Source organism: Microcaecilia unicolor, chromosome 8 (assembly GCF_901765095.1).
Source record: "Microcaecilia unicolor chromosome 8, aMicUni1.1, whole genome shotgun sequence".
Classification (NCBI taxonomy): domain Eukaryota; kingdom Metazoa; phylum Chordata; class Amphibia; order Gymnophiona; family Siphonopidae; genus Microcaecilia; species Microcaecilia unicolor.
In genome coordinates, this window is record NC_044038.1 from 95810315 (window position 1) to 95837167 (window position 26853).

The window sequence follows — 26853 nt, forward strand, 5'->3', positions numbered from 1 at the left end:
TAAATATGCCCTGCACACCACCAAGGACCAGATCCAAAATGGCTCCCCCTCTCATTGGTTCCTGGACCAGTTGCTCCAAGAAGCAGTCATTTATTACATCTAGAAATTTTATCTCCCTGGCACTCCTTGATGTAACATTTATCCAGTCAATATTGGGGTAATTTCATTGATTTAATTCGTATTACTTTGACTAAGAATTATTTCACCTGGAATAGGAAATTTTATTTTCAGAAGACGGGTGTCTCCATGGGAGCTGCTTGTTCTCCCACCATCGCCAACCTCTTTATGGAATATTTTGAGATAAGATGGATTTATACATCTACTTTATTTGAACATGCTATTTGTTGGTATAGATATATAGACGACATTTTTATGGTCTGGGGAGGAACAGTAGACCAACTGGACCAATTTGTCGCTGAATTAAATCTATGTCATGATACGATAAAGTTTGAAGCAAAACAGAGTACTTCAGCCATTGCCTTTTTGGATATTTGGGTCACTTTACAAGAGCAAGGTATGGCCACTTCTGTATACATTAAACCTACAGATCGCAACACGACTTTACAGTTCACGAGTATGCATCCTCATCATTGTACTACTAACATTCCATTTGCCCAATTTCTCCGATACAGGAGAATTTGTTCTTCCACTGTGGGGTATCAACAACAGGCTAAACAACTAGAATCAAAATTGATTAATAGAGGCTATCCTAGAAAATTGGTATCTACAGCCAAGAAGAGGGCTAGGAAGAACCATAGAGCGTGGTTGTTACATCCTGATTCGAAAACACACAAGTCAGAAGAAGTGTTAACTTTTGTAACACGATATAATGTTCATTCCGAGAGAATATCTAACATAGTGAGAAGACATTTAGCAATGTTGAAAGTGCACCCATGCTTTCGCGATTTGAGAGTGGTATTTGCTTACCAACGCAATAATAACTTGAATGACTCTTTATGTCCAGCGGAAGTCTGGAACTTAGAGCGAAACAAAAGACATGAGGATGGGTCCCATAGAGCTTGTGGACATTGTTCCATTTGTCAGATCATGTTAAGTTCAAACCAATTTGTGCATCCTGTTTCTGGTAAGAGATATAGGCTGCACTTTAACACAGATTGCATTTCCATGAATGTAATCTATGTTATAATATGCCCTTGTACATTATGCTATGTAGGTCAGACCTCCCGTGCTTTAAAGACCCGATTGATAGAGCACCGGCACTGCATTCAAGCGGAGAAAACACATGAACCTATGGTGTCTCATTGCATGCAATATCGTCATCAATTTTCTGAATTACGATGTATAGTGATCGATCAGATAAGAATTTCGGAAAGGAAAGGGGATATTAGACGCCTTTTACGACAGAGAGAACAACGATGGATCTTTGAATTAAAGACTGTCATACCCGGTGGGTTGAATATAGCGCTAGAATGGAAGGCGTTTCTTTAATTGGAAGATTTTTGAAGTGACGTCAGACGCTGAGTATATAAATGCATTATGGGAACAGAGAGACCGTCCGCCATGTTTTGATCTTGTGATTTATGGAGATGGTGAGAGATTCAGAAGCTTGGATTTTTTGAGCATTCCCCTGAAGCAGCTTATTGTTGGCGAAACAGGGTTTCCCTGTCGGGACTTTATTCATATGTGGAGTACAAACAGATGAAATCGGAGTTAATTAATCAAAAGATTTTCCGGTGAAGATAAGTACTCTTTCCAAGTTCTTCTTGAAATTTAAAGTAGGAGTTGAATCTCCTTTGCAGTTGTTGTCAAGCAAGCTATGCGATGTAACCATTATAAAGACAGCAGTAGTTAAATACAAAGTAATTGTGGAGTTTTTTTAAAGACACGTGATTGAGACAGTCTCCCCGTTATACTAAAGGCTTGCCCTTTGACAAAGAGGTAGACTGTCACACCTGATGTCTTTTTTTCTCCGCATTTTTTGCATGGTTTGATATTAACTTGGGTTGCTTGCCAACAGTCTGCAATCTTGGTAGAAAGTGATATTGTTTGATTTGATATTCTACCTTCCGGTTTTGATATTAGGTAATTTAAATCACCCATTATTATCCCATTGCCCAATTTGCCAGCTTTCCTAATCTCTGTAAACATTTCTTCATCTGGCTGTTCGTTCTGTCCCGGAGGATGGTAGTACAGCCCTACAGGAATACTCCTTTCCTTCACATATGGAATTTCTATCCATAATGATTCCATGCTATCTATGTCATGTGGAATGTTTGTTTTATTTGACTCAATTCCCTCTTTAACATATAGCGCAACTCCCCCTCCAATTTGATCCTATCATTGCGATCCAATTTGTACCCTGTTAACACAGCATCGCATTGATTGTCCTCTTTCCACCAAGTCTCTGAGATGCCTATTATATCTACCTCATCATTTACTGTTATATATTCTAACTCTCCCATTTTATTTTTTAGGCTTCTAGCATTTGCTTACAAGCACTTCAAATTGTGTTTTTTTTTTCTTCAAGCTGCTTAGAAGTCAAAGGGGATAATGTGCATCCTTTATCCTGCCTCTTTCATTAAGCACACCTGGCTTACTTTAAGCATTGTTGAAACCTCTCTACTGGGATTCCCTAAAATGTCCTGTTTCAATAGTATCCTTAAAGGATACTCCACTTCGAACCATACACTCCTAGGCAACTGTCGGCTCTCCCCCCCCCCCCCCCCCCCCCCCTCCCGTTCTAGTTTAAAAGTTGCTCAATCTCCTTTTTAAAAGTTAGCGCCAGCAGCCTGGTTCCATTCCAGTTAAGGTGGAGAGCATCCTTTCGGAACAGTCTCCCCCTTTCCCAGAAAGTCACGCAGTTCCTCATCCCTGTACCATCGTCTCAACCACATTTTGATACTTCGGAGCTCTGTCTGCCTTTTGGGTCCTGCGCGTGGAATGGAGAGCATCTCTAAAAACGGGACCTTGGAGGATCTGGATTTCGGCTTTCTACCTAAGAGCCTAAATTTGGATTCCAGAACCTCACTCCCACATTTTCCTATGTCATTGGTACCCACATGTACCAAGACAATTGGCTTGTCCCCAGCACTATCCAAGATCCTGTCTAGGTGACGCTCGAGGTCCGCCACCTTCGCACCAGGCAATCCTCATGTCCACCAGCCACCCAGCTATCTATATGCCTAATGATCGACTCATCAACTACAACAGCTGTCCTAACCCTTCCCTCCTGGGCAGTTCTTGTAGACATATCCTGGTGCGAGAGGATAGTACATCCCCTGGTGGGCAGGTCCTAGCTACAGGAGTACTTCCTATTTCACCAGGGTGATGTTCTCCTTCTAGGAGGCTAGCAAAGTATATTATTTACTGTGAGCAGAGGATCTAACCAACCTGCTACTTGTCTCTTTTTCCCCTGTATGTGAAACCAAGATAATTGAAGGGAATCCCCTCATTGAGAGTCCTGGCTTGGATCTGAGTGACAGCATATATGTGTGTGGGGGGGGGTGTCTTACCTGAGATGTGGTAGCATATCCAGGACTAGTCTCACGTTGACGCTTCTGCTCCAGTAATTTCTTCACTGTCTGAGGGGCAGGGCAGCAAGACCTGTCTTGTTTGAAAGCTAAATAAATATAAAATACAAAAGGCTTAAGAAATATACAATTCCTAAAGAAGACATACCACAAAAGAATGAGTAATAAGACTATCTTTGGGCAGTGATTCTCAACTTACACACCTGATGGTCAATGCTCACATGTGTGACACACTGAATATATGACCCTCACAGACCTTTGGTCTAACACAGTATAACAGCTCTCGTGAGTTAAATGTAAACATGCTCTACATCTATAAAAACCCTCTCTCCCCCCAACAGATGCAGATCAGAATGGAAATGATTACACAAAATATTTTTTTTTAAATGTTATATTTATATATACTTTTTTTTTTATTCTCATGGAATCTAATAGTAACATAAATCTCTCCACTACCAGGCACATTGTTAAATACAAAATACTAACTCAAACATACATGTAGTGAACCTAACATGCAACAATAGCACAAATTCCTATTATTCAGACAACATGAAGCCTACCTATGAATAGGCAACACTATAAATATTACACAGGTCTCTAGAACACTAATACACCTACATGTACCATGACAGTTGGCTCCTCCCCAGCACTAAGATCCTGTCTAGGTGACACGTGAGGTCCGCCACCTTCGCACCAGGCAGGCAAGTCACCAGGCATACAAGTGAAACTGCTACAGAGTTCTACACAGAAACTGCTTACAAACAGAATACCTCCTCTCAATCACAGGTAAAACACAGACAGACCCTCACCAAATACAGAACAAGGGATCACAAATTACAAATAGAAATAGAACTGGGAACCTCAAGAAGTCAAATTAGGCTTGTACCACAAGGGAAAAAAAATGAACTTCCTCTTGTACTGAACAAAATACAAAGACATCAGTGAAGCACATTTCTCAAAGCTTCCCAAAGCTAACATATTTCACTTACATTCAAAATAAATTACCTTTTTCTACCTTTGCTGTCTGGTCATTTTATTTTTCCAAGCATTTGGTCCCAGGTTTTCTCTTCTGCTCTCTATTCAATGGGTGATACCTATCTTTTCTCCAATTTCCTCCTATCTTCTTCCATTCCCTCACATCATTCTCTGACATACTTCCTCTTTCTTTCTTCTCAGTCAAATTCCATCTGCTCACTCTTCAGTCCTCCATCTATATTTCACCTATCAACTTTCACACCTTAACTCTCCCATTTCTCCTGTTTCACTCCTTCCCTGGCTTCCTATTCCATTCTTTTACCTACTCCCCATTACTACATTACATTCTACCGTCTGTACTCACCATCCTTAACCCCCATGGCCTCTCCCAAATGGTTTCACCATGCCTAGCATCTCCCCTCCTATGCCATCCCTACACGCTTGTAGTCCCATCATCTCTACTCCCTCCCTCTCTCCACCCACATTTCTAGCCCAGCATCTTCCTAACCCCTCTTTCCTCAACACCTATGGTCCAGCATCACCCTGCCACTGTCTTTCACCATTATGGTCCCAGCATTCCCCTGTCCCCTCCCACTTTACTTTCACCCTTATGGTCCAAGTAGTTGTGTCTCCATGCCCACCTCCTCCATACTTATTGTTTAGCATTTCCCTTTGCTCTCTCTCTACTTCCACCCTTATGGTCCAAGCAGTTGTGTCTCCTCGCCCTTCTCCTCCACACTCATTGTTCAGCATTTCTCTGTCTACTCTCCCTTCCTCTCCACCTCAATAGTCTAGCATTTCCCTTTCATCCCATCTCCTTTCCTCTCCACCTCAATGGTCCAGCATTTCCCTGCCCCCCTTATGGTCCAGCATTTCCCTGCCCCCTCTCCCTCTTCCATAGTTCAGCAGCTCTCTGCCCCCTCTTTCCTCCTTTACGGCCCAGCAGCTCTGTGTCTCCTTTCCATTCCCCCCTCCCCAAAGGAAGTGCATCAGACCTCAGCAGGAATCGTCTTTGCTATTTCTCTTCTCTATCATTTTATTTTGTGATTATGTGGTCAATATTCAAAGTGATTTAACCGATTAGGAGAGCCTCCTGCACATTTAAATCACTTGTGCCTGCCTATCCACTGATATTCACTGGCACTTAACCGTACAGTGCCACTGAATATTAGCACTAACCGCCCCTGCACTGTCTGGAGACGGCAGAACAGTCCATGGGTGCAACTTGGGCAGAGCCAGTACTTAACTAGTTAGCGGCAATATTTAGGACATCAAAAAGGCTGTTCTAACTTTATCCACTGAGTTAGCTAGGCATTGGTGTGAATATTGGCTGGTGCTCAATTAACTTCTAAGTGATGGTAAATACCCAGCTATTCAATGCCAGAGCCCTACATGGCCTTGTCATTGAATATCCTGGGTTTGCAGTGGCAAGCAGCTTAAAAACTGCTCATTGGTGCAGGTTGAATATTACCCCCTATATGTTTTCCTCTTATTATAACCACTGTGGGCTCAGGTAGGGGTATAGCCAAGAGGGTGGGGGACCTCAGGGGCCTGGGCCCCAACCCCTCCAAAATTGTGGCATATGGCTAGTGGGGATGCCCAAACCCCACCAGCTGAAGAGGTCTGCTGCCTGAGTCCCCACCCATGCTGCCTGAACAACACAGAAGTTGGGCAGGGTTCTTCAGCCTCAGAGGCTGACACTCACACACAGTTAACAACTGAGGAGCACTTGGTTCTTGCTTGCCTGATGCGAAGGTGGTAGACCTCACGCATCACCTAGACAGGATTTTAAACAGTACTGGGGAGGAGCCAGCTGTCTTGGTAGTTGGTACCAATGACATAAGAAAATGTGGGAGGGAGATTCTGGAAGAGTGATATGGAGGAACTGAAAGAAATCTTGGTGAACCTGGAAGGTGTACTCAGCCAAATCAACAAATTAAAGAGTAGTAAACCACCTGGACTGGATGGTACATACCCCAGAGTACTGAAAGATCTCAAACATCAAATTCTGATCTTCTGTTAGTGATCTGTAACCTGTCATTAAAATTGTTCATAGTACCTGAAGATTGGAAGGTGGCCAATGTACGTTGATTTTTAAAAAGGGTTCCAGGGTGATCTGAGAAATTACAGACTGGTAAGCCTGATGTCAGTGCTGGGCAAAATAGTGAAATTTTTATTTCTTTATAATAAACATGGTGTAATGGGACAGAGTCAATAGGCATCCAGTCAAGGAAGTGTTGCCTCACTAATTTGCTTCATTTTTTTGAAGGCATGAACAAACATGTGGATAAAGCTGAGCCAGTTGATGTAGTGTATCTTGATCTTCAGAAAGCTTTTGACAAAGTCCCTTATGAGAGACTCCTGAGGAAATTAAAAAGCCATGGGATAGTAGGAATTGTTCTGTTGTGGATTAGCGACTGGTTAATGTATAACCCTACCTTCTGTTTTCCACAATTCGACATGTCCACCGCGTTCGACATAGTAAGCCATAAAATACTATTAAACATCCTAGAATACTTCGGGATTGGAGGAAATGTACTTAGTTGGAACAAAGGCTTCCTAACCGCAAGAATATACCAAGTGATATCAAATTCGAATACATCACCATGGAAACCAGAATGCGGAGTACCCCAAGGATCACCGCTTTCACCGACCCTTTTCAACCTAATGACACCTCTAGCCAAATCACTATCCAACCAAGGCCTTAATCCCTACATCTACGCAGATGATATCACGATCTACATCCTGTTCAAACACGATCTAACAGAAATCACAAATAAAATCAAACAGCCTCCAAATCATGAATTCATGGGCGGATGCATTTAAATTAAAACTCAACGCAGAAAAAACACAATGTCTCATCCTTTCATCACAATATAACATGAACAAACCCGCCACTACAAACACCCCAAACTATACCCTTCCTGTTTCAGATAGCCTGAAAATTCCTGGAGTTACAATTGACCAAAATCTCACACTAGAAAGCCATGCGAAAAATACAACAAAGAAAATGTTCCATTCAATGTGGAAACTCAAAAGAGTAAAACCTTTCTTCCCAAGGGAAATATTCCACAGCCTGGTACAATCAATGATGTTAAGTCATCTAGATTACTGCAATGGAATCTATGCTGGATGCAAAGAACAAATCATTAAGAAACTCCAAACTGCCCGAAACACAGCAGCCAGACTCATATTTGGAAAAATGAAATATGAAAGTGCCAAACCCCTAAGAGAAAAACTACACTGGCTCCCACTTAAGAACGTATTACGTTCAAAATCTGCACCCTGGTTCATAAAATCATTCACGGTGAGGCCCCAGTCTACATGTCAGACCTCATAGACTTACCAACTAGGAACACTAAAAGATCAGCACGCACATTCCTGAATCTCCACTAACCCATCTGCAAAGGACTAAAATATAAAAAGTTATCAGACATGCAAACTGTGAAAAATTGCAGTAAGACCTTAAGAAATGGGAAGACTAGGTATTCAAATGGCAGATGAAATTCAATGTGGACAATGCAAAGTGATGCACACTGGGAAAAATAATCCAAATCATAGTTACCCGATGTTAGGTTCCACCTTAGGATCAGCAGCCAAGAAAAAAAAAATCTAGGTGTCATCGTGGACAATACACTGAAATCTTTGTCTGGCAGGGCTTGGTCATCCCTGTCAGCAAAGGTATGATTTAAGGGTGGTGGGTTGAAGAAGGAAGACCTGAGATGAAATACGTGGTCCCCTCAGTCATCCCCTGGCCCCCCTAAAATGGACTTCTGGCTATGCCTCTAGCCTGAGGTAGTCAACATTTTTCCTAGACACAAAATGGGTAAAACCCTTTAATTTAATCAGGCATTTATCTAACAAAGTTTGAGGTGGTTTACAATAAAAGACAGTTATATAACACTGTATAAATTAAAATTCACTTATCTTAACACATGTTCAACCTTACTACTATTGCACAACAAAACACCTAATTGCCCATATATAACAAAATTCAGCCCTCCCACCTCTCTCATCATGCAACTAGATTGTTACACCTGTTCAACAACAAATAATTATGTCATAGAAATAATTCTTAATCAGCTTCAGCAAATTATAATCTCTATATAAAACGCACCTCCAACGTTCTAATGAAGCCTCACTTACCCAACATTCTAAAAGTGAAGGGGGTGAGATCGCTTTGTGTCTGCCCCGCCCACGCGTCAAACGTGATGACGTCAAGGGCGGAGCAATGACACTCAACCAATCGCATCGCTCCGCCCTCAACGTCATGCTCCTCCAACGTTCGAATAACACAACTCCTGACGTCACTGTCCAGCAGGGAGGCGACTACCAGGGAGGCAGGAAGCGCGCGACCACAATAACAAAGACTTCAAGCCAGCCAGCCCCGTCTCTGCCCCACCCTCGCGTCAAACGTCATGACGTCGAGGGCGGAAAAAAAAAACCCAAACAAATCCGGCAGCGAAGCATCAGGGAAGGAGGCGGCGCTCCCGACGTGTAGCCTTCCCTTCCCTGTGTTCCGCCTTCTTCTGACGTCAAGGATGACGTCAAAAAAAGGCGGAACACAGCGAAGGGAAACCTAGACGTCGGGAGCACCGCCTCCTTCCCTGACGCTTCGCTGCCAGAACCGCCACGGAGGTAAATTTAAAAAGAAGAAAAACAACAAAAAGGGATGTTGGGGGGAGAGAAGAGGGTGGCCAGTAAAGTAGAACAATGGGAGCGGGAGGGCAGGGGAGAAACGACAGCATGGATGCGAAGCGGGGTGGCATGGATGCGAAGGGGGGGAGAAGAGGGCGGGCCAGGCTGGGACATGGGAGAGAGAGGATCATGGATGCGAGGGGGGGTCATGGAAGGGAGAGAGGGGACTTGCTGGAAAAGGATGAATGGAGGCGGCAGGGGACAGAGGAGCATGGATGGGCATGGATTGGGAGGGCAGGGCTCAGGGAGAGAGGGGAATTGCTGGAAAGGGATGAATGGAGGGGGCAGGGGACAGAGGAACATGGATGGGCATGGATTGGGAGGGCAGGACTCAGGGAGAGAGGGGAATTGCTGGATAGGGATGAATGGAGGGGACAGATGGGCATGGATGGATATGGATTGCAGGGCAGGCCTGAGGGAGAGAGGGGAATTGCTGGATAGGGATGAATGGAGGGGCCAGGTGACAGAGGAGCATGGATGGGCATGGATTGGAAGGGCAGGACTCAGGGAGAGGGGAATTGCTGGATAGGGATGAATGGAGGGGACAGATGGGCATGGATGGATATGGATTGCAGACAGGGCTCAGGGAGAGAGGGGAATTGCTGGATAGGGATGAATGGAGGGGGCAGGTGACAGAGGAACATGGATGGGCATGGATTGGGAGGGCAGGGCTCAGGGAGAGAGGGGAATTGCTGGAAAAGGATGAATGGAGGGGGCAGGGGACAGATGGGCATGGATTGGGAGGGCAGGGCTCACACTCTCTCTCTCATATACAATGTCTTTCTGACTCTCACTCTCACACACTCTGTCTCACACTGTATCACATTCACTCTCTATGTGCCACACAGTCACTCACACACTCGCTTGGTCTCGTACACTCACTCACAGAGAATCTGTGTCTCACACACACTCTCTCTCTCACCCACACACACACACACTCTCTCTCACACTGTCTCACATGCACACACTCTCATTCTCACACACACTCTCTCACAAACACACTCACACCCAGACTCACTCTCTCTCTCACACACTCACACTTTCACTCTGACTCTCAAACAGTCACTCTCACATACACTCTCCCAAACATACACACTCCGAGGAAAACCTTCCTAGCGCCCGTTTCATTTGTGTCAGAAACGGGCCTTTTTTACTAGTAGTTCATGTTTTCTCTAAACATGATAGTGATTATTCTGATCAATGAATTGGGGAGAAACATATTTGTAATTTTTTTCCTAAAAATATAATTCATTTCTAGTCTAAGTACCTTTGGAAATTTATTCGAGGCTTGTGGTGTTTAAGAGGTCAACCTATAGTTGCTAGTTTCATTCTGTAGTACTAAAATAATCTGTTCTTTAGTGTATTTGAGTCTTTGTGCATTATTTTGGCAATACATAGAAATTCTGGAAATTGAAAAATACAAAGGAGAAAGAGGAGGAGACCATGAAAGGGAAGTACGAGTGGGAGGAAGAAGTAAAGGAATATGGACAATGGAAAAAAACAGAAAAAAAAAGGAGAGGGGTAAAAAATGAAATGCATTTAGAATCAGCTATCTTATAAACTGACTGTTTTTATAACAAATTTCATATGTGGAATGTTCTTTCAGCAGAGCATTTTACACATGGAATGTTATGGCTATTACTTCTATACGTGGATTGCCCATGCAATGTATGTGGAATAATCTTATATTTGCTGCTTATGAGTGGATCCTACTGTGAGTTAATGGAATGGCATCTGTTATTGTGTTTCCCTGTTACTGTATATAATTGTAATCATTATGGATATCTAAATTGTAAGCTACTGTGAAATTTTTGATTAATATAACTAAAAATAAAAGCACTCTCCATAAAACCAAATTGTATTGCAGGGGTGTTCCAAAACTGGAATATTCTCACCACAGGAAATGCTCTGTGGAGGAACATTATTGGTGGAATTCTCCATACAATATTTCCATGACATAAATAACGCTTTCATGATTCTTTTTTTTTTTTTCACTTACCTGTGTGGTGCTTAAAAATAACCCTCCTCTACAAGCAGTTATTCTTAGAAACATCCACTGTGTCTTAGAAATTCGCTGTGTGTAAGATCTAGGCTTCCTGGCTACCTCCCTCCTGCCTGCCTTTCCTCTTTGGGAAGAAACAGTGACATTTTTCTGCACGGAAACAGGTGAGAGGCTGTGAGGCCTACAGTCGGCAATGGGTGGAAGGCAGGAAGTAGAAGAGGCGGTTTAAAGCTCAGTGTATCACACCATGGCGAGCCCTGCCTCTCTCCGTTACGCTATGGGGTTTCCACTTTTCCAACCCAGGAACTCCTTTAGTCACTTCGCATTGTACACTGTGTGCTTTATGACTTATCTGCTCTCTGAGAACTGAAATATATAAAGACAATCTCCAATCAAGGAAGGAAGGAAGGAAGAAAAGACTTAACTCACGATTTCTGAGGCTTGGTGACCATTATCGGGTGAATTAGTAACAGGATGTAAACTAGTACACACCACACATGTACAGGCTGCATACTGAAAAAAAATCCTGAGAGTACTAGGTTATTTTTACAGGAGTTTTTAGTCAGGGTAAACATAGTTTTATGCCTCTAGTAGGGTCAGGAAGCAGTACATTAAAACCTATCTAAAATAGCGTGTCAATTCTCAGCCAAAATACTGTTAAGGGACTGAGGTCTTGACTCAGATCTAACATTTAATATAAAGGGGGGGGGGGGGGGTGGAGAGCAAGAAGCAATTATGAATAACTCAGAATTGCCGAACTTTGTTTTAATTAAAGCCTCTCAGTCAGCGGTAGACAAACACATTCTGATTCAAACCAAACCTGGAATTTTGTACAGGATGCAGGAACCCCCCCCCCCCCCCCCAAAAGAAAAAAAAAAAAAAAAAAAAAACTAATTACTTCCAGGTTACTGCACGACAAGTAGTTGGAGCATGGGTATGACTATACATACTTATCTTTTTAATCTCTAATATGGGAGAGCTCAGGGGATGGGCATACGAATACAGAATCTGTCACCTCAAGGACCGGAGGGCTCAGGGGATGAGTACAAGAATACAGAGCCTGTCTCCACTTGGACTAGAGAGATCAGGGGATGGCACAGGGATCAGACCATATCACCTCTAGGACTGGAGGGCTCAGGGTTACACAGCCTGTCTCCACTTGGATTGAAGGGATCAGAGGATGGGTATGTGGAAACAGAGCCTGTCACCTAAGACAGGATGGAGGCAAGGATACAGAGCCAGTGACCTGTAGGACTGAAGGGCTCAGGGATGGAGGCAGGGGATACAGAGCCTGACTTCACTTTGACTGGACCAATCAGGGGATGGGTACAGGGATACAGAGCCTGTCACCTGAAGATAGCTGGGGGAGGGGGGGGATGGAGGCAGGGATACAGAGCCTGCCACTTAGATTGAAGGGCTCAGGGGATGGGAAAAGTACATTCTTAATAGGAAGGAAAATTACACAGACAACAGACTCAATGGTGTTTGACTAGAACATGCAAACTTCTGCCACCTACAGATGTCTGTCTGAATCTTGGGGGCAACCCCAGAGTGAATCATAGAATAGAGACCCCTATCCTGACAGACCATTTCTTGTAAAATGGCTTTGCTAGGTAATCCAATTGTGTAGTTTTGTGCACAACAGTCAGATCAGTCCTGGCAGTAGGAGCAGTGGGTATATATATGTATATATACACAAACACACACATCTCCAGATTCTCTGAATTCTCTGTCTTGTTCATTTTCTATTCTGTTTCTTATGCTGTTCAGCTATCTCTCCTCATACCATTTTGTTTTTTGCAATATAATCCCCTGAAACCTGAGCTCTTCTGTCCTGAAAGTGAAGTCTGACACCACGGAATCGCACTAGCTTCTGCTGTGCTTTGGGCATCTGATTGTATTTTAATAAAATCTTATTTTCACTCCACACTCTGAGGGTCCTGTTCCACTGCTGAGACCTATGTGCACAGCTCTGTCAATTTACCTAACTCCTGCAACTGCAGTACTGAATCCCTTCCACTCACTCCTGCCCATAGCATCCCTTGCAACTGCAGTACTGAGCCTCCTTCATGCAGCTCTGCCAGTGCTACTCAGTTCTGCACTGCAGTAGTTCTCACTATTCCATTATGCACCCCCCCCCCCCACCACCAAAATAGCTCAGCCAATATACCTCCAGCCTACCCTGCTTCAGCCCCTGTCATTCCCTTACTGAACCCCACATACCACTAGAAATATACCTCAATGGCTTATTCTACAAGCATTGCTTGACTTCTTTAAACATAATTGCTCTGTCTGTTGAAATCCTTTTATTGCCTGTACGCAAATGTAATTCCTACCTGGGCCTTGAGTCATCATTAGCCCAGCAGTAAAGAGGAACTAACTTGGTCAGTGAGGGAAAGGCCTGCCTGTGGTTTTAGCTGAGTCATCAGGGGTTTCCTCAGAAGATGGGACTTGCTCATTTTCAACTCCTCCTGATTTTTTTTTTTCATAAAGTTGTGCGGTTTCACCAGATGGGTCCAAGGTGACTAGGGACAAGCTAAGCCAATCTATATTTATATCATTTCTACATTGCTTTCTATAACTGTCCAACAAAAATTATTTTCACACAATATTATGGAAAAGCATAAACAACTAAGGGGTTCTTTGACTAAAGGGCAGTAGGGTTTAATACTTACTGCATATTAACAGCAAACATTAATGTAAGGTAATTGCAAAGCCTTTGTAGTAAATGCAGGAGCACAGGCCCTCCTCACTATTGGCCCAGACATGAAACAGGTTGGGCACTGTCAACATGATAGGTACCTGTGGCAGTGTGCCACCCATTCCCCAGCCCTATGATTTGATCCTCCCATTTTGATCCCCTCCTTTACTCCTATCCCTCTCCTTGCTCAGCTCCCTCTATCCGATCCCCTTAGGGGTTAGCAATGCTATTTTGAACCTGTATTGGATGGGGTTTGGACAGGAGGGACGTTGCTTCTGCTCACAGACACTGGACCACCACAGCTTACCTCTAGTAAGTCCTGAGGTGGGTGTCTGGGGCTGACTTCTTGTAATAGATGTAATATGAGAGACCAGCTCTTATCAGCCAAAACATTTGCAACTCAGTTTCAGTCAAAAATGGAGAGGCTTCCAGTAGCCTAGAGAAATACTGGGGCCTTTCATATCACCACTAATGAGTTGGTGAGCACTTGGAATGCCTTTGCTAAAACAGATAAGTCAGTAGTCATTGATATCAGTAATTGATTGAAGTCCAGTTGCCTCCTTGAAGGTAGTCAGAGATTATTGCCCCTTATCTAGGACTTACTATAAACTCATCATTTGATGAATGTTATCGGCTAGATATCTTATACTGAAAAGTCTAGTGGTGATCCAGCTGACTGCTATCATTTTAACTAATTTCAAGCCTGCCCTTTTTGGGTAAAGTGATTAAGCAATTGGTTAGAATGCCTCTTCAGCAGTACTTAACATAATAACATAGTAGATGACAGCAGAAAAAGACCTGCACGGTCCATCCAGTCTGCCCAAGAAATGTGCCACTTTTTTGTATATACTGTAGGAGTATTTCCCTGTGTCTCACCTTGCGGGCCATGGCCTGTATAATCCATAATATAACAAAGAGAGGGAACCAAGAACAAAAAGAAAGAGCACAAAGGGCCTTTAAAAACGGGAAGGAACACAGTTTTTTTCATTAAAATAATCCTTTAATGGTGAACTTTGATTGAAGAGAGACCCGACACGGGCCGTGTTTCGGTGCTGCTGCACCTGCGTCAGGGGTCTGCATTAAACATATTACAATAAACAATATGTTTAATGCAGACCCCTGACGCAGGTGCAGCAGCACCGAAACACGGCCCATGTCGGGTCTCTCTTCAATCAAAGTTCACCATTAAAGGATTATTTTAATGAAAAAACTGTGTTCCTTCCCGTTTTTAAAGGCCCTTTGTGCTCTTTCGTTCTGTATAATCCATAAACCAGTATGCTGAGATAGTTGCAGCCCTGGTGGCAGTACAGTGAGGACTTAGGGAACTAGTCATATGCACCGATTCAGATTATGTGAGACAAAACTTTGTCTCATCTCCCCAATTGGAAGCAGCACAACATGCTAAATTCTAAAGGAAAACCAGTACATCATGGAAATTTGATTCTGGCTTTGGATCAACTGGCGCGGGACCTTGACATGACTATCTATTGGAAGGTCAAGGGTCATGCAAAGGTTGATAGTCCTGACAAGATAGGGAACGATCTGGCAGATCTACTCGCGAAGGAAGGTGCGCTCACAGGAGAACTATGGCGGTTCTCAGAACCTGATACATTGGCAATTCAGGCTGTCACCCGACAGCAAACTAAACAGCTCTGTGAGACTCCAGTGTTTCAGTGGAGCAGTGAAGTCCCATCCTTTGATCTTGTCACGGCTCAGAAATCAGATCCGGTGGTTGGAAGATTTTATGAGTACATCCAGAATCCGCAAGAACATCCATTGACAGAAGAGGAGAGTCAAACGGAAGAACTGAGGATACTCTATACATCCAAAGAGAAGTTTAAGATCTGACAGGACCTGCTTATTCGGACGAGTAAGCATGGCATTGAGCAATGGGTTGTGCCTCAGACGTATCGTGGCATCATGTTGCAACATGCACATGATGAACCATGTGCAGGACATAGAGGAGAAAGCATCACCTATGAGACCTTGAAGCAAGTGGCTTATTGGCCCCATATGCGTCAGGATGTGAAGCTGTATACTCGAGGTTGTCTGACCTGTTGTCGTTTCCAGCCATCTTCACCATCCCATCGGGCACCCCTCAGGAAGAAGGGTATTGCTATGCCCTGGTCAGATATCCAGATTGATTGGGTTGGACCCGTGGTTCGATCCACCCGAGGCAACAAGTACATGCTTACTGTCACCTGCATGTTCACCAAGTGGGTGGAGTGCCTTCCTGCACCCAATTGCACCACTGAGACTACGGCTAGTTTACTACTGAATCATGTGTTCAACCGGTGGGGCTTGCCAATGCGAGTGGATTCAGACCATGGATCTCAGTTTACTGCCGAAGTGATCCAACACATGTGGAAGATGCTAGGAGTGAAGAGTAAACTACACATTGCCTACCGACCGCAGTCCTCAGGACAAGTGGAAAGAGCTAATCGTACCATCGTCACCATTCTGAAGAAGTATGTGTCATCTTCAGGTAAGGATTGGGACATGAAGTTACCACTGGTCCTCATGGCCATTCGTGCCACACCTTATCGGTCTACAGGAGTGTCACCTTTTGAGATGATGACAGGTAGGGAAATGATGTTACCAATTCATTTGCTTTACAGGACTAATGATGTGAACTTGTCCAGTGCTACTTCCTTTCATGAGTACGTCACCCATTTGCGTCAGCATTTGCAAAGTGCCTTTGCCTTTGCCCAAAAGAACTTGGAAAGTAGTGCTAGAGGTAGAAAAGCCTACTATGATCAAGGGACTACATCCAAAGAATACCAAATTGGCGACAAGGTATTCTATTTCAATTTTGGCAGAAACAAGGTAAAAGAGAAGAAATTTCTGCCCAGTTGGCATGGTCCTTTCCCTATAGTGGAAAAAGCTTCACCTGTGGCTTACCAAATTCGCCTCAGGAAAAATTCTCAAGGTGAAGATAACCTTAAATGGGTCCACATCAATCAGTTGAGACCATGTCATCCCAGTCATTTGGTTCCAGATACATGCATTGTTGAAATGACCCAAACTAACCATGAAGCAGAATAGCTTCGTTTTCTTTTGTTTTTCAGCTACAGAGAAAAAAAAACAAAACCTTGAAGATTCGGTGCAGTTGCCAAACAGATTGATCCTGTTCCCGTTCCTGATGTCGTTCTTCAAGATGTTCCTGACGCCCTGCTTCCTAATCCATTGGCGGTTTTCAACATTCCTTCCCCTTGTTACTCATGATTTCCATTGTTTAGTCATGACTGTTGGATTTTCTTTACCCAAGAATCATTCTTCTTGCTGGGGGGGGGGGGGGGGGGGGATTTGTTTGGTTTTATTTTTATTTCAACCAATCCAGTGTTCCTGAAAGTGAAGTTTTGGATGTGTTTGTTGTTTTTGGGACATTTCATTGACTTTCTTGTTGAACTGTGTCCAATGCTTATGTTTGAAGACTTTCTTCATCATCACCATTACGTGGACCATTTTGTTCCTGTTTGATGTCTTCTTGATGTGAGAAGTTGTCCATTTACACCTCATCATTCATCACGGTCCACCCTATTGACTTTGCTTTGGACATTATGCCATTTTTACAGTTTAATGACTCTCATACCATTGACTTTGTTAGACTTTGTGGAAGTCAACCATGTGTAACTCTCCACTATGCAACATCTTAGTTTACATTTTCATATTCCGTACTAATTTTGCTGATGCTTTTGCTATGCATTTTATTGTATTGATGGTTAAATGTTCATTATAATTTCATGTGTTGAGACATAACTGCTAACACCCTAAGAGTGTTCTAGTATTAGTAGTTTGCTGTATTAGCATTTTGAAACTACGTTTGAACAATGCTTATGACTTTATGAAGTATTTGCTTCTAGTTATCATTGATAGCGTGTTAGTATTGAGTTAATGACATTTACTGTTTATGTCCTCAGTCTTGACCATGAGTCTGACTTAACCAGTCTAGCCGTATTACTAGTTAGGTTGGAGAAGGCTTTTACTCTTTTGTAGTAAATTCCATCTCCAAGGGGGGGAATATGTAGGAGTATTTCCCTGTGTGTCTCACCTTGCAGGCCATGGCCTGTATAATCCTATGACAGCAAATTGGAGGCTGTAAACTCTGACCCGCACATCTCTGTGTCAGCAAGAAACAGCTTTGCAGCTTGTGGAAAATTACAGCAGAAGCTCAACACCAAGGACATGTTGTGGGCAATGCAGGCCCCCTTATCTCCCTGAGAGGCTGCCTCCAGCAAGGCAGGTGAGAAACAGAAAATGCATACCAAAATGTAACAACTTGAAGGTCAAGAACAACGAACTGTTCTTGCCACGCAGTGAACCGAGGAAGATCCAGATTGGTTCCTGCAGCCACCGGACCAAGAGGTACGGGAAGAGCGGGAACAAAGAGAGAAGTTAGTCGGAAGCCTTGGAAGAAGGTGGAGGTGAAAATAAGACCAGTGAGACCTAATAAGGTCCACCAACTGATGAACTGTGTATCTGGAGGAAAGTATCGTGGTTCAGCTGTTATCAGCACGGAGTGACCTGTGCCCTCCTTATCTGCTGCAGAGTTCCCTTCCAGCTGCGACTGAGACTCGCTGTGAATCCAGCTTGAGTCTGAGGAGTATCCTGTGCAAATCCCGAGAGACTGCCACGAAGGTCAGCTTGGTGAGAGACATGGTGATCTATTCCCTATCAGTCGGGGGCTAGTTAGTGGTATTTACCTGAGCAGAAGGCTGGTGCCGTCATACTTCTGATCAGGAGAAGCCTCTAATAACTGTACTACCTCGTAACATAGTGTGACTGATCAGTGGTGTAATTTTATCTGGTAACCAGTAAGAATTAGTGTTTAGTAGTGTGACGTACGAGTGTAATATTATCTGGTAACCAGTAAGAATTAGTGTTTAGTAGTGTGACGTATGAGTGTAATATTTATCAGCCAGTAATTTTGTATTCAGCCAAAGCTTTGCAGAGTTCTATTTTGTATACCTTAGCGATATTTTCTTACCTGTATACCATTAATAAATCTAATATATATATATCAGCCTGCGTTCTCAGCTACAGTTCTTTCTAACGGAAGTATTTGGCTAGGTACCAAGGTTCCCACCCTAGACCTGGTACAGGATTATTTGCTTGCAGATAGTTCTGCCTGGGAAACCTGGACACAGGTAATTTTTTATCTGTGATTTATCCTACAATACCTTACCTTGATTTGTACCTGTCTTTTTCAGGGCACAGACCGTACAAGTCTGCCCAGCACTATCCCCGCCTCCCACCATCGGCTCTGGCACAGACCGTATAATTCTGCCCAGCACTATCCCCGCCTCCCAACCACTAGCCCCGCCACCCACTACCGGCTCTGTTATCCAATCTCGGCTACAGGTGAATAACAATTTCATAATAACCAGTTTGGGTTTAGACCACTGCAGAGTATAGAGGTGCTTCTTCTCTTAGTATCCCGTATTGCCTCTTTTTAAACAATCATGTTCAATGTATCTTTTTTGTTCCTTGATATTACTGCAGTTTTTAGTACTATGGACCAAAGCATCTTGCTGACCCAATTAAATGAACTTGGGATCAAGGGTGCAGTCTTTTTTATATGGACATACACAAACAACGTGTTGGTTCTAGAGTTTCACACTGGTTCAGCCTTGTACATGAGGTCCGACAGGGCTTTGTCCTTTCAGCCACCTTATTTAATATTAATCTGCTCCCATTGTTAATCCTCGTGAAGCATGGATTACGAGTTTTGCATTTACACATATGATATTTTTACTTTTGTGCCAATCTCAGTAACTGCTGATGTTTAATCAATTTGTCTCCTTGAGGAGTTTTATACTGCAATTTTGGTTCAATGCTAATCAACTTATGCTTAATTTATCTAAAACTGAGGTGACAGTAACTGAGGCACCCTAACAAACTTGGCTTTACCCTGAAGACCCTGCTTCAGTCGTGGCCCTATGCCATGGAGGTTATCTTTTCTCCCATACTCCTCGCCCGGTTGGCCGCAGAGGTGGTGTCAGGCTACTACTTTCACCCTCTTGTAGATTTCAACCTCTTCTTCCACCTCAGTATCACTGCTTTTCTTCCTTCGAAGTCCACTCCATCCGTCTATTCGCTCCTCTGCCTCTCCGAGTAGCAGTCATTTATTGACCCCCTGATAAAAGTCCTTCCTTTCTCTCTGACTTTGATGCCTGGCTTTCCTTCTTTCTTGAAACTATTTAGCATTTTTATAGTGCTACAAAGCATACGCAGCACTGCACAAACATAGAAGAAAGACAGTCCCTGCTCAAAAAGCTTACAATCTAGTAGACAAAAAATAAAGCAAACAAAATCAATTAATGTGTAGAGAAAAGAGGAGAGGAGGGTAGGTGGAGGCGAGTGGATACAAGTGGTTACGAGTCAAAAGCAATGTTAAAGAGGTGGGCTTTCAATCTAGATTTAAAGATGGTCAAGGATGGGGCAAGACGTAGGGGCTCAGGAAGTCTATTCCAGGCATAGGGCGCAGCAAGACAGAAGGAGTGAATTTGGCAGTAGCGGAGAAGGGAACCTAGTCTCTCCTACTGTCATCCCTTTTATCTGCCATATCCTCAATCTTTCACTTTCCACTGCGACTGTTCCCGATGCCTTCAAACATGCTGTAGTCACATCACTCCTTAAAAAAAACCTTCATTAGACCCTACCTGTCCTTCCAACTATCGCCCCATCTCCCTCCTACCTTTCCAATCCAAGATACTTGAACGTGCTGTTCACCGCCTTTGCCTTTTTTTTCATCTCAAGCTATTCTTGATCCACTTCAATCTGGCTTTCGCCCCCTTCATTCAACTGAAACAGTGCTTGCTAAAGTCTCCAATGACCTGTTCCTGGCCAGATCCAAAGGTCTCTATTCTATCCTCATCCTTCTCGATCTATCTGCTGCTTTTGACACTGTTGATCACAGCCTACTCCTTGATATGCTGTCCTCACTTGGATTTCAGGGCTCTGTTCTTTCCTGATTTTCTTCTTATCTCTCCCAGCACACTTTTAATGTATATTCTGGTGGATCCTCCTCTACTTCTATCCCACTGTCAGTTGGTGTACCTCAGGGATCTGTCCTTGGACCTCTTTTCTCCATCTATACTTCTTCCCTTGGTACTCTGATCTCTTCCCATGGTTTTCAGTATCATCTTTACAACAACAACAACCATTTCTAAAGCGCTACTAGGGTTACGCAGCGCTGTACAATTCAAACATAGGACAGTCCCTGCTCAAAGAGCTTACAATCTAAAAGACAAGAGAACAATCTAAAGACAAGTGAACAATCTAGAGGACGAGTGACCAGTTAATCTGATAGGGTGGATAGATTGGGGTATTTTATATTTCTCGAGCGGTTAGGCGCCGAAGGCAGCATTGAAGAGGTGAGCTTTAAGCAGAGATTTGAAGATGGGTAGGGAGGGGGCATGGCATATGGGTAAAGGAAGATTATTCCAGGCATAGGGTGAGGCAAGGCAGAATGAGCGGCGCCTGGAGTTGGCAGTGGTGGAGAAGGGTACTGAGAGAAGGGCTTTGTCCTGTGTGCGGAGGTTGCGGGCGGGAACATAGGGGGAGATGAGGGTGGAGAGGTAGTGAGGAGCCGCAGACTGAGTGCATTTGTAGGTAAGGAGGAGGAGCTTGAATTGTATGCGATATCTGATCGGAAGCCAATGAAGTGATTTAAGGAGCGGGGTGATATGAGTATATCGGTTTGGCGGAATATAAGACATGCAGCAGCGTTCTGAACGGATTTAAGGGGGGATAGATGGCCGAGTGGGAGGCCGGTGAGGAGTAAGTTGCAGTAATCAAGGCGAGAGGTAATGAGAGCATGGACGAGAGTTCTGGTGGTATGCTCAGAGAGGAAAGGGCGAATTTTGCTGATGTTGAGGAGGAAGAAGCGACAGGTCTTGGCAGTCTGTTGGATATGCGCAGAGAAGGAGAGGGAGGAGTCGAAGATGACTCCGAGGTTGCGAGCAGATGGGACGGGGAGGATGAGGGTGTTATCAACAGAGATAGAGAATGGAGGAAGAGGAGAAGTGGGTTTAGGAGGAAAGACAAGGAGCTCAGTCTTGGACATGTTCAGCTTCAGGTGGCGGTTGGACATCCATGCCGCAATGTCGGATAAACAGGCAGATACCTTGGCCTGAGTCTCCGTAGTGATGTCAGGTGTGGAGAGGTATAGCTGGGTGTCATCAGCATAAAGATGATACTGAAAACCATGAGACGAGATCAGCGAGCCCAGGGAAGAGGTGTAGATTGAGAAGAGAAGGGGTCCAAGGACAGATCCCTGGGGAACTCCAACAGATAGTGGGATGGGAGTGGAGGAAGATCCATGGGAGTGTACCCTGAAGGTGCGGTGGGAGAGATAAGAAGAGAACCAGGAGAGGACAGGGCCTTGGAACCCAAAAGAGGACAGCGTGGCAAGAAGTAAATCATGATTGACAGTGTCAAATGCGGCGGAAAGATCGAGGAGGATGAGGATGGAGTAGTGACCTCTGGATTTGGCCAGGAGCAGGTCATTGCAAACTTTAGAGATGATGACTCCCAGATCTACCTCTCCACACCAGAAATCTCAGCAGGAATCCAGGCCAAAATATCAGCCTGCCTGTCTGACATTGCTGCCTGGATGTCCTGGATGTCTCCCGCCATCTGAAACTAAACATGACCAAGACTGAGCTTCTTATCTTCCCCCTAAGCCAACCTCTCCTCTTCCCCCATTCTCTATTTCTGTGGATAACACTCTCATCCTTCCTGTCTCATCAGCTCATAACCTTGGGGTCATCTTCGACTCCACCCTCTCCTTCTCTGCACATATTCAGCAGACTTAAAACCTGTCATTTCTTTCTCTATATCATAAGCAAAATTCGCCCTTTCCTTTCTGAGCACACTACCAGAACCCTCAACCACACTCTTATCACCTCTCGCAACTTGCTTCTCACAGGTCTCCCCACTTAGCCATCTCTCTTCTCTTCAATCTGTTCAAAATTCTGCTGCACAACTAATATTCTGCCAGTGTCGCTATGCTCATATTAGCCCTCTCCTCAAGTCACTTCACTAGCTCCCTATCCGTTTCCGTTCAAACTCCTCTTATTGACTTATAAGTGCATTCACTCAGCAGCTCCTCAGTACCTCTCCACTCATCTCTCCCTACACTCCTCCCCAGAAACTCCGTTCACTGGGTAAATCTCTCTTATCTGCACCCTTCTCCACCGCTAACTCCAGACTCCATTTCTTTTATCTTGCTGCACCATATACCTGGAATAGACTTCATGAGCCGGTATATCAAGCTCCATCTCTGGCCGTCTAGCTCCATCTCTGGCCATCTTCAAATCTAAGCTAAAAGCCCACTTTTTTGATGCTGCTTTTAACTCCTAACCCTTATTCACTTGTTCAGAACCCTTATTTTATCCTCACTTTTAATATTCCTTTCTCTCTTATTTGTCCTGTTTGTCTGTCCTAATTTAAGCTCTGTCGAGCAGGGACTGTCTTTTCATGTCCAAGTGTGCTGCGTACGTCTAGCACCGCTATAGAAATGATAAGTAGTAGTAGTAACGTTTTAGAAAGTGTCTAGAGCTATTAATCTTGTTTACAGTGAAATTGGGTACATTGGTATTACTGTAGGTATAAGTCTATTATAGGAAAAAAACTGAGAAAAATGACAACAGATAAAGACCATGTGGCCTATCCAGTCTGCCTATCCACAGTAACATAGTAAATGACAGCAGATAAAGACATGAACAGTCCATCCAGTCTGCCCAACAGGATAAACTCATTTTACATGGTATGTGATACTTTATATGTATGTACAGTCACAAAAAAGAGGGTAAAACAGCATACAAAATAATACAGAGACAGAAAAAAGCAACACTGCGCTTCCAGGATTGGTATAATAAATTTCCTCCTTTTTTGAGTGATTGAATTCCATTACCGTTTTCATCTCCACCACCTCCCACGGGTGGGCATTCCACTTATTTACCACCCTCTCTGTGAAAAAATACTTCCTGACATTACTCCTGAGTCTGCCCCCCTTCAACCTCAATTCATGTCCTCTAGTTTTACCACCTTCCCGTCTCTGGAAAAGGTTTGTTTGCAGATTAATACCTTTCATATATTTGAATGTCTGTATCATGTCACCCCTGTTTCTCCTTTCCTCCAAGGTATACATGTTCAGGTCGTCGAGTCTCTCCTCATACAGTTTGCAATGCAAATCCCATACCATTTTTGTAGCTTTTCTTTGCACCGCTTCCAGTCTTTTTACAACTTTAGCAAGATATGGTCTCCAAAACTGAACACAATGCTCCATGCCATCAACTACACCTTCCTTTCCCCTCATGTACTTGTTCCAAGCTTTCTTGAATTCAGAAACAGTCTTCATATCCACAACCTCCACCAAGAGGCCGTTTCATGCATTCACTATTTCCTTAGTTAACTCCTAAGCCTGTCCCCTTTCACCTTCATCCTATGTCCCTCATTACGTCCCCAGGCTTGTGCACTAGTATGATGTGTCAGATTTACTGATTCCTTATATTCTGGGTCAGGTACTATGATCACAGGCAGAGAACAAGAAAATCAACCTTTCACTTTTTAGTCCCTACTTTATAGGATTCTCTTCGACAACATCTTTGGATGCAGATCATCTTGGCTGTTTTAAGAATGACCTTTAAAGATCTGCTTTTTAGGAATAGCATTTCTGGAAATATAAGGCAACAGAGGAGGGTTTAAACCTTTGTCCGATTTTTAAAGCTTTTATGTCTCTTTGTGCTATTTGAGAGACATACAGCCTTATTTTCGAAAGTGTTGGGCGCCCATATTTTGACCCAAATCGGGAGATGGGCGCCCATCTCGGTATAATCGAAAGCCGATTTTGGGCGTCTTCAACTGCAATCTGTCGCAGAAATGGGCAAAGTTGATGGGGGCATGTCGTTGGCGTGGTGAAGGCGGGACTGGGGTGTGTTTATTGGCCGAGGAGAGATGGGCGCCTTCGGCTGATAATCGAAAAAAGAAAGGCATTTAACAAGTCCCAAAAAAGTACCCTAAATGACCAGATGACCACCGGCGGGAATCGGGGATGACCACCCCTGACTCCCCCAGTGGTCACTAACCCCCTCCCACCAAAAAAAAAAAAAAAAAAAAAGACTTTAAAAACTTTTTTTGCCAGCCTGTATGCATACCCAGCTCCATCACAGCAGTATGCAGGTCCCTGGAGCAGTTGTTAGTAGGTGCAGTGGACTTCAGGCCCACCCCCCCACCTGTTACACTGGTGGTGGTAAATGGGAGCCCTCCAAACCGCCCCCAAAACCCACTGTACCCACATGTAGGTGCTCCCCTTCAGCCATAAGGGCTATGGTAATAGTGTAGAGTTGTGGGCAGTGGGTTTTGGGGAGGATTTGAGGGCTCAGCACCCAAGGGATGGGAGCTATGGACTTGGGAGGTATTTATTTTTTTGTTACAAGTGCCCCCTAGGGTGTCCTGACATGTGAGGGGGACCAGTGCACTACAAATCCTGGCCCCTCCCATGACCCAATGCCTTGGATTTATTCGTTTTTGAGCTGGGCGCCTTTGGTTTCCATTATCGCTGAAAAATGAAACCACCCAGTTCAAATCCGCACAAATCCGATGCATTTGCCGGGCACAAACCGTATTATCGAAAAAAAAAGATGGATGCCCATTTTTTTTTTCGAAAATACGGTCTGTCCCGCCCCTTCACGGACATAATGGAGAAGGGCGTTCGCGTTCGATTATGCCCCTCAACCTCTTTACAGAGTTTTATACAGAATGGAACAGAGATTTTGAAGTTTTTATAGTTTATTAAGCTTGATATACCACTAAAAAGTCACAGGAAATCACAACAGTGTACAATCCAAAAACATTAAAATCTAGCGGAAAAAGAAATAGAACTTCAATATAATAGCAAAGCACATTGACACAATAGCTGAAATAAAAATAAAAAATTAAAAAAAACCATATCCATAAAAGTCTCTCCAGAACAGATCCCCTAACCCCCAGAAAGAGCAGCCCCAAAACAGCAACATACTACTACTACTACTAATCATTTCTATAGTGCTACTAGATGTACACAGTGTTGTACACATTATATACAGGTACTTTCTCTGTCCCTAGTTGGCTCACATTAAGTTGTTTTGTTTTTTTTTGTACCTGGGGCAATGGAGGGTTAAGTGACTTGCCCGAGGTCACAGGGAGCTGGTTAAGTGACTTGCCCGAGGTCACAGGGAGCTGCAGTGGGAACTGAACCCAGTTTGCCAGGATCAAAGCCCGCTCCACTAACCATTAGGCTACTGCTTTACTCCATAATAAAAAGACTTACTGTGTAACTCGCAAAGACTGCAAAAGCATATTCCATAGAACATGGGCAAGGCAAAAAAAAAAAAGCCCCCTTTCTAGTCACCGCCATCTGTATTTCAACCACAGAAGAGCAATGCAAGAATGCAAATTACTTGTAGGGATGTAAGGCAACAACAGGGTAGCCAAAGATGCCGGAATCCATTCATAATAAATCCAATATGTAAGGACCATTAATTTACAAAAATCCTAAAACCTATCGGCAAACAATGATACAGAGTTACCTCTATAACTGGAGGGCTCAGGGGATAGACACGGGGATACAGAGTCTTTCACCTCTAGGCTTGGAGGTCTCAGGGGTACAGAGCTTATCACCTTTAGGAAAGGAGGGTTCAAGGGATGGGCACCTTTAGGACTAAAGAGCTCTGGATACAGACATACTGTAAGGCCTGTGACCTTTAGGACAGGAGGGCTCAGGGATCTGGCATATTTATAAAGTTATTTTCATCCTTTTATTATATTAAAGACAAGAGTATTATTAATTTGTAAGTTGAATAAAGGTTCTTGTCTTTTTGATAAGAAATTCAACAAAAAGCCAAACACTGGTACACTGTAAGGAGGAAGTGACTGATAAGACTTATGGAAACAAGTGCAGAAATAAGAGCGCCAGAGGAAGGCAGACAGACAGAGGCACA

General features: G+C 43.7%; 1 protein-coding gene across 1 annotated transcript in view; it reads right to left on the bottom strand.

Annotated features, from left to right (window-relative positions):
- The window catches only part of NFKBID (NFKB inhibitor delta), a 101657-nt gene that overhangs the window by 70845 nt on the left and 3959 nt on the right, over nt 1-26853 (bottom strand). The window contains exon 2 of the mRNA XM_030212047.1: nt 3474-3580. Within this exon, the coding sequence (XP_030067907.1) occupies nt 3474-3580 (107 nt within the window). The remainder of the gene's footprint in view (nt 1-3473; nt 3581-26853) is intronic.